Here is a 9,199-nt window from a genome sequence, read left to right as displayed (position 1 = left end):
CAGGGATGCTGTGCTTTGAGCCCTGTGCTACACAGGACAGCCCCACAACCTAAACTTGTCCAAAATGTAAAAAGTACCAAGATCAATAAATCCTGATTTATATACATATGGACGAGTAACAGGGGTGGGGGTGCCAACACCTATCAGGTTCTTGTTATGTGTCAGGCACATTTCTAACACTTTATGTGAACTAACTCATGTAATTCCCACAAAATGCTATGAGATAGCTTTTTAAAATTAGCCTTAGTTTATAGATATGCATAGGTTATATAGATACAAATACACATATACAAGGGGCAGAGAAGTTCTATCACTTGTCTGAGGTCTCAGAGAAAGTTAAGAAGCCTGGATTTAAACTCAGCCTGACTTGAGGCCCTGCTCCCATTCCCCCAACCATTTGGCTACATCTCTATTGAGGTGGTTTCCACAAGCATGTATCGTGTTAAAGCTATGATCTAATATTTTACTAACACAATCCTGGGGTCTTGCAGGAAGGGAGCAGAAATGGCAAGTGACTGTGCCCCAGACATTTCTCCTGTAGAATTGTGCATAGACTCCAGGGTATGATTACAAAGGGAGGCGCTCACCCTTCTGCAGTGGGAATTAGGACTTCTTGATGTCAAATTATAAACTGAGTGGAACACTGAGTCCCAAAGGAGCCGATGCTGGATCTGTGACACAGGCTGTCAACACAGTCTTGGTAATATCTACCCTCAAGGGACTCATTAAACTTGGGAGGAAATCAAAGTGGAGAATAATTTTTTGTGCTTCTAATCAACTTTCCCAGAACGATAGGACGTGAAATAGATTTTTATTCGAGTCATCTGACTTTAGGAGGCTCCTATAAGGTAGTTGTTTTCCTGCATGCAAGAGAAGAGAAACTTCTGGGAAAATTCTCAAACAGGTTTTATGGCATATTCCCTAGAATACCTCTTCTAGCATGTCAAAGATGGAGGTCTATGCTGTTGACAATTACTGCCTTCATCAACAGCAACTTTGACCCTCTCAGGACAGTGGGGAGGAAGGACTCTGATGGTCCTTCAGCAGTCAGTCCTCCAAGCATAGAAAGGTAAGCATTGAATCACTTTTGTCTTGATAATTTCCTTTCAAGCTCAAAACTATATAAATCAAAAGTTATGGGGGAATACCATCAATTTATTGCTTTTTCCAGCTTTAGTCCTTAGAGAAACTTGAGGAGAAGGAAGGGAATAATGTGCAGATGCATTGGGAGGTCTACCAGCATTCTCACCAGATAGACACACAACATGATGGGGGAGAAAGGCAGGAAAAGGGAATTCTCAGGAATCACCATAGAAAGTATTAAGCCTTGGATGCCTTGCTATGTGTCTTCAGACATCCTTGGGTTTGTAAACCAGTAGATTCAGCTCTCCCTCTGGAGATAAAGAGTGAGGGTCCATTATTAATGTTTTCTACACCTGTTCCTACAGATCACACCCAGTGAGTGAATGGCAGTGGAAAATGACTCTTCAGTGACAGAGTTTATTCTTACAGGATTAACAGACCAACCTGAGCTCCAATTGCCCCTGTTTTTCCTGTTCTTGGTGAACTATATGACCACCATGGTGGGCAACTTGAGTTTAATTCATCTAATTTGCCTGAATTCACACCTTCACACTCCCATGTATTTTTTCCTTTTCAATCTGTCCTTCATTGATCTCTGTTATTCATTTGTCTTTACCCCCAAAATGCTGATGAGCTTTATTTCAGAGAGGAACATCATCTCCTTTCCAGGATGCATAACTCAGCTCTTTTTCTTCTGCTTTTTTGTCCACTCTGAGTGCTATGTGCTGACAGCCATGGCCTATGATCGCTATGTGGCCATCTGCAAACCCCTTCTGTACACGGTCACCATGTCCCCTCAGATCTGTTCTCTGCTGATGTTTGGTTCATATGTGATGGGGTTTGCTGGCGCCACGGTCCATACAGGATGTATGATGAAGCTCAGTTTTTGTGACTCCAATGTTGTCAACCATTACATGTGTGACATCTTCCCACTGCTTCAGCTCTCCTGCAGCAGCACCTATGCTAATGAGCTGGTGACGTCTGTTATTGTGGGCACAGTTCTTATAGTATCAAGCCTCATTATCTTAATCTCTTATGCTTTGATTCTTTTCAATATTATTCACATGTCCTCAGCTGAGGGTTGGTTCAAAGCCATCAGTACCTGTGGCTCCCACATAATAACTGTTGGCCTATTTTATGGATTTGGGCTGCTCGCTCATGTTAATTTATCATCTGATGGGTCTATGGGTCAGGGGAAGTTTCTCTCAGTGTTTTACACGAATGTGGTACCCATGCTGAACCCCCTCATTTATAGTCTCAGGAACAAGGATGTCAAACTTGCTCTAAAGAAAACCCTAAAGAAAATTACAAACTGAGTAGAGTCAATGGTGCTGCCTTAGCCCCTTTTCCAATTCCTGAGTCTTCCTCTCCTCTCTATCTGCTTCCTCCTATTCTTCTTTTCCTTCTCTCCATCTTTCTTTCTAAAGTCTTGTTAGCAAGATTTCTGCCTTTCTTCTCCCACCATGCAATGTAACTCTGTGGGTCTATCCTTAGATAGAAGGGTCCTCCTCCATCCAAGCCTGAACTTTATTCCCCACACTGAGGCAGGAGAATAGCCCAGGAAGTTGGGGGTGAAGTCGGGGGTGAAGGGGACCTGTTGGACGTAGGCTAGCTTAAGCAATAGCAAAAGCAAAACCTGCAAGATAGCAGCAATAGAACATATGAAATAAGGGCGTAAGCAGCAAGTTGATGAGGGAGTAAGCAGTGAGTTGGAACATGCAATATAAGGCAAGTGAGTTTGAACAACTTGTAGTAATTTGGTCTTGAGAAATAAAAGTAAAGATGAGCAATTTGGTCAGAAGGGATAAAGTAAGGTTAAGCAAGGATGAGCAATTAACTTACGAGAAATAAAGTGAGGTTAAGGCACAATGAGGGAAAGGCAAGGATGAGCAATTCATTTACAGGAGAGAAGGTGAGGTTAAGCAAGTGATGATAAAAACATGTAAAAGGCCATGAAATGTAACAAACCAGGGCTGATACCACTCATGGGTCAGCCTGATCCATTGTGGATCATACTGTGCTTAATAAACCTTTTGCTGCTTTGTTGTATGCATGTGTGTCATGTCCAATTCTTTGTTCATGGCACCAAGAATCTGGGATTTCACAACATTATCCAGTAACAATACCAGGTGGAGATGCTGAGCTGATATACTTTCCTATCTACCTACTATTTTTTCTTATGTGTCACCCTCATCAAAGGTACGCCAGGGAAGTGGATGCTGTCTGACAAATTCACTTTTTTCTTGCCTTCTCTGAAGCAATTACATAGAGCTCTTTCTTGTTTCATTAGTTTTATTATTTATAACCACATTAAAAGACAGAAGGGATGACAACAATTGTGGACAAGGTAAAGTTGTAAAAATCTCCAGAATTTTTCAGGGTTCTTTTAAGAGTGGTTCTTATTCTGGATTTCTGGCCTCACAACTGTAATGGAACTGCACACCTTCTTGCACCAAGGTTCTATTGTTACAGACGTTTACAGATGGATTAGGCTCACAACTCTATCCACCTTTCTCAAATCCTACCAATATAATGACAATACATTGGTCAACTTACATTTTGTTGTAATAGGATTGACATTGTTACCACCTTGTTCATGTCCACAATCTCTGTGGATTGTGATTGTGATTAAAAGTTTTACAATGATATTCTTGGCAAAAGAATAAAGTGCCATGTATAATGAGTGTCAAGATTTTCTGTCTACCTAGCTGTGTAACAGGGGTTCTTATTTGGAAAAAGAGATCTAATACTTCTTTTAAAAAGCAAACAAAATTATATGGCACAAATTTGCCTGATTGAGATTTATTCTTGTAATATGTAAATTTGACTTTTTTTCCCTCTGAGAATCAAAAATGGAATCCGAGGCCCATGCTGTGTGCTGCATTTTTAACAAATCCCTTTACATTTAGATCTTCTTATCCTGTTCTCCAGATGAAGAAATGATATGTGACTTGCTCAAGGTCACACAGCTTATGATGCAGGGCCTGATTTTTGAAACTATTGTTCATCCCACAAATAAATTGAAAAAAAGAAGAAGTCTGGGAAGAAAGAGGACTTCTGGGGAGTTATTTCAGAATGAACTGGAAGGTGGACATTGTATGGAAATGATGGTGCCTTCAGCCAAAATGCCTACAGCACAGAGATGCTCTTCAAGGCTTTGATCCCCAACTAGAAAAATATACTTGTCCCTGCAAAGGTTTGATTTTAAGGTAGGGTAAACAGGGTGAGCTCCAAAGACATGTTTCATTCAGATCTTTTAATAATAGTGATAATTTCCTGAATGGTGAGGCTGAGCAGTTTGGGTCAAGCCTTCCTGAAAAGGCATGTCACTATTTCCATAGTAGTGTACGTACTGTACAGGCCTATTAGATAATATGCCTTCATTTAGAAACAAAAATAGTTACTCATAACAAAAAGAATAGAAAATAGGCTCCACACAGAAGTTAAACTGTCTATTGCCTATTACTGATAGTGGCAGGAGGCAGGAATGCCTAGGAAGACAGGGGCAGGTCCCTGGTTGAAACCGTACCTTCAAGCCAAAGACAGTTTAAAGCTTGAAAGCCAAGCTACAAGTGAAATCCATGGACTGGATTGAGAACCTGTCTTTCTTTCTGGTGCACTTTCCTCTGATTGATCCCCACACTTCACGTATTTTACATTTACCTACCCTTTCCCATTTGATTTTCTACACTGTCTTCTGCCCACCTTTGAATGGTGTCTTTGCTTTAATCTTTTTTACATACTTAGAAACCAATCAGCATGCACTCCCCATTCTGAGTCCATAAGAAGCCCTGGATCCAGCTACACTGGGAGAGAAACCACCAGAACGCAGTGGTGGGGGGCCACCTCCCCACATCCCCCCTTGGCTGAGAGCTGTTCTGTCACTCAATAAAATTCTTCTCTGCCCATCCTCACCCTTTGAATTGTCAGTGTAACCTCATTCTTCTTGGACATGGGACAAGAGCTCAGGAACTGCTGAATGTGGGTACAATCTATAAGATAGGCAGGCCAAGTGGGTGGGGTGCCTCTAGTGGCAGGACATGAGCTGAGAAAGGCCCTGGCTGGGGGTAGGGGATGTCACAGGTCATGGAGGTCCCCAGTTGGCAAAGTGGTTGAGAAAAATCCTGCATAATTGCTACCTTGAATGAACTCAGGGCAAGATGTCCCTCAAAGGATATACCATAGGTAGGGGACATGATTAATTATCATTGTAATTTTTATATTTATACAAAGATACCGTAATTTTTGAAAAGTTCTAAAACATTTTGTGAGAATAGCCTTAGAAGATGATATTGCTGGCTAAGTACTTTACTTCTATGTGATTAAAATTATTGGTGTTAGAGTGAAGAGTCAAGTTTTTACATTCATTAGTATATTTATCTCACTTACTTAATTTTGTTTAAAACTTTTACTCCTGAAGCAGAATCTGAATATCTGTATTTGCTTCTATATTTCTTTTGCCTATATTCATTATAGTGCCTGGTTAAAGAGAAACCTTATAACTGTTTGGTTTGGATTTTGCTTTAAAGCACGTATTTTAGAAGTTCACATTCTAATAATGACATAGAAAGACGTGTATAAAATTCATGTCTATAACCACCCAGTACTTAAAAAAAAGTAAAATGTGATTTGCAGACATAGAATTACTTTGTGATCTAAGTATTGTATTATAGTCACCAGCACTCTCTCATGGAAAATGAATCAGCAAATAGCTTGACTTAGTTCTGTGAAGTCAACCGGTTTATTTTATAGGTTGAATTTCTTGTGTTGACATGGCAAATGTAATTGATTTCACTTTTTAATTAAAACCACTTCTAATAATATTTATAACTAAAGTTTAAATTAAAGTTTATTATCTTTTAAAATTAATATAATGAGGCTGGGCGCAGTGGCTCACACCTCTAATCCCAGTACTTTGGGAGGCCAAAGTGGGCAGATCACTGGAGGTCAGGAGTTCAAGACCAGCCTGATTGACATGGAGAAACTCCATCTCTGCTAAAAATACAAAATTAACTGGGAGTGGTGGTGCATGCCTGTAATCCCAGCTACTCGGGAGGCGGAGGCAAGAGAATCTCTTGAACCTGGGAGGCGGAGGTTGTGGTGAGTCAACATGGCTCTGTTGCACTCCAGCCTGGGCAACAAGAGCCAAACTCCATCCCAAACAAAAAATTAATGTAATGAGAAAATTAGATATAAAATGACTTTCGAATGTATAAGCTTATTTTAAAATTATTGAATGCTTATAAGTTTTATATGTGTACTTTGGTAAAGATACAGATATTGTCAAATACTTCTTTCTTATTTGTTGTATCATAGTTTCTCCATACACACAATTAAAACTGGAAAACCATACTGATATATGTTAAAGACAAGACATATAAAACCTTTCTTTTTTTACATAAAAGCTTAATTATATTAATTATATATATTTTAAACACAGATTTTGTTGCACAAACTTAAAAGGGCAATATCCCAAGGTTTAACTTTCAGGAAAAACATTAAATTAGAAATTATATTTAGAGATTCATGAAATGGTACCTATTTACCAACCAAGTTCATTTCATCACCCAAAGGAATTGAAATGTTATCAGGTCCTGGATTTGACATAGCACCAAGGCTGACTTATTAATGAAAAAGTTTTGAGGTACTGCTTTCCAAACGTCTCATTCTTTCTCCTTTATGAAAATAGATTGGGACAGAGCTTTCTAACTACTGCATAACAGACAGAATGGCAAAAGGGGTTTGAGGTTAAGGTACTGAGCCTAGGATAATCAGGTTGGGAGTTTCAGTCTGGTTGCTCTGGCAGATTTAGCTTGGCAAGGACTCCTGGGTGGTCAAGAGTAAAGAAGTCTGATGTGATGGCACACCACGGCTTTGGTAGGAGCAAGAGCAGTGAGACAAGATAGCACTCATTGCTCCATTTTAAAATCCCAACCAAAGAGATGCTTCACCCCTGGATACCAGCTACAACTGTCACATGCAGAGGGCAACAGAGCTTATTGTGAACAAGAGGCCCAGGGGTTTGCTGAAGAGGTTGTTAGGTGCTCAAGAAGTACAGTGCCCAGCCTTAAGTGCTGCTATCTGTGGTCTGGTCTCTCTGTTCCCAGATCAGATACTTCTGCCCATTTCCAGCTGATGTATTCTGTTAGTATCATCTGTTAGCATGACTGGTCTAAAAATGCACAAGTTTTCTAAAAATTAGGGTATCTTTGTTATTTGGAAATATTAAGCAAAAAAGTGAAGCTGGTTCCAAACTGATTCAAAATAAAATTTGTCAATGAAAGAAAAGACCATTTGCTTTGTTTGAATGGGATTTCAATTTTAAATATTTGGCTGTTTTTTTCAAAACAATTTTAAATTCTGTTACTTTTACATTCAAATTTGTTGTTGGTGGTGATTGTAAATATTTGTTAGTTATAATTACTAAGAATTCTCATACAGTAATTACAAGCTTTATTCACAAACCTGATAGAAAAAATTACTTTCCAGAAGCAAGCACAAATTTTTATTGACTATTATGAAGATATTTTATTTGAAAATGTTATCTAATAAAACTAAAATAATTATAATTCTGATTTTAAGTGTATTTTGGGTTTTAAATAATTTACATTAATATGGTACATACTGAAAGGACTCTGTTTCCTTATTTTATCAACAAATTTATCATATGCATTGAAAATTTCCCAAAATATTCATTTATAGTTTAATGAATAATGAAAACAGTCAATATAATCACTACCGAGTTGATAAAGTATTGCCAGACATTTTTATTAAGTATTTTTCGCTACATTTTCCCCCAAGTGTTTGTTTAGGTCTCAAACACCTAATCCAACAATATGAGATAGTCAAGTTGTTAAATAGCTTAGTCCAATTTAGGGCCAGTGGACTGGGTGCGCTCACTACGTAGTTCAACTTTTGTTGAAAGTCAAAGAAATACTTGTATATTTAGCATTCAGAAAGTGAGGTGCTGTATATTTCAGTTTTGTGAGTTTTTGTAAGTCTCTTTCCATTACACATTTGGTAGACTTTAACATTATACAGAATCATGTAAATAATGTACACAGGACAGAAAATACCTAGAGGAGATCAGATAGCTACATATATTGTCACAGGTATTTCCCTCTGAATTTTCCTGGGTCCCTTTGATTCACCTTCTTTTAATTCCTATACCTGAACCATTACACTTTGTCCATTCAAAATATGTTAATAGCCTTTTTTTTTTGGTCTGTCCGGGACCTTGCTTTTGTTATTAATTATCACTATACAACAGTTTCATGCTGGACTTTTCAAAAAGAAGCTGTTGGAGAAATAATACAAAATAAAGATAAATATATACAACCCAAAATAAGTTTCCAGAGCTGAGGAGTTTTCTCCAGCTTCTGTTGGACTCATAGTTTTGCAAGCACTTAGAAAGATTCTTTTCTTCCCAGATTTTCTCAATGCACATTATTATTTCTGTGTGAACTGGATCCATCTTATTTGCCTAAAATTAATGCATTAGTCTTCTTAGCTTGTCTGTTTATTGAGCAACTCACAATTATCTCTCTCTTTTAAAAACGTTTCCTCTTCCTAAGTTGCCTCCATCACTGACTTCTCATTTCTAATGTTCCGACTCAGGGAATTCTCTAGCCAACCCTTGATTTCGAAGGACAGTCACACTGGCTATCCTTGAATTTTAGTGAGGTGGGCCTTTACAACCTTGGTAATCAGGCTCAGCAAATCTGAGGCATTTTGTGATAATGCTTTTCAGCTGTTCACCCTTGCCAGACAGAGGATAGCAACCCTGGGCTTGAACTTCCAATGGCTCACTCATAAGCAGGAAACCTGGTTAGAATGGAATATATATAGAGGGGGCAGAGCCAGGAAAAGGATTGAGAAAAACCAGGAATACTAGGCTGGTCTTGAACTCCTGGCCTCAAGCAATCTGCCCACCTCGGCCTCCCAAAGTGCTGGAATTACAGGTATGAGCCAATGTGCTCAGCCTGTTTATTTCTTTTTAATTGGTGAAAGGTATGTTTTCTAGGTATAGAAATCTAGGTTGACAGTGTTTTTTTCTTTTAATAATTTAAAGATGTTGCGTGACTGTGGACTGGTTTATTCTGTATTGACAAAAGCC

The 9,199-nt window shown here is 38.6% G+C and overlaps 1 protein-coding gene across 1 annotated transcript; it reads left to right on the top strand.

Moving 5' to 3' along the window:
- The first annotated feature begins 1,466 nt into the window (after positions 1 to 1,466).
- Positions 1,467 to 2,435, top strand: LOC103248727 (olfactory receptor 8C8-like). Its single transcript, XM_008021327.3, has one exon. It carries the CDS (start codon positions 1,467 to 1,469, stop codon positions 2,397 to 2,399), a length of 933 nt encoding a protein of 310 aa, XP_008019518.3. The 3' UTR covers positions 2,400 to 2,435.
- Positions 2,436 to 9,199: the final 6,764 nt, after the last annotated feature.

This window comes from Chlorocebus sabaeus, chromosome 1 (genome assembly GCF_047675955.1).
Source record: "Chlorocebus sabaeus isolate Y175 chromosome 1, mChlSab1.0.hap1, whole genome shotgun sequence".
Lineage (NCBI taxonomy): Eukaryota > Metazoa > Chordata > Mammalia > Primates > Cercopithecidae > Chlorocebus > Chlorocebus sabaeus.
Note: the sequence above shows the minus strand (reverse complement) of the source record. Positions and strands in the feature narration are given on the sequence as shown.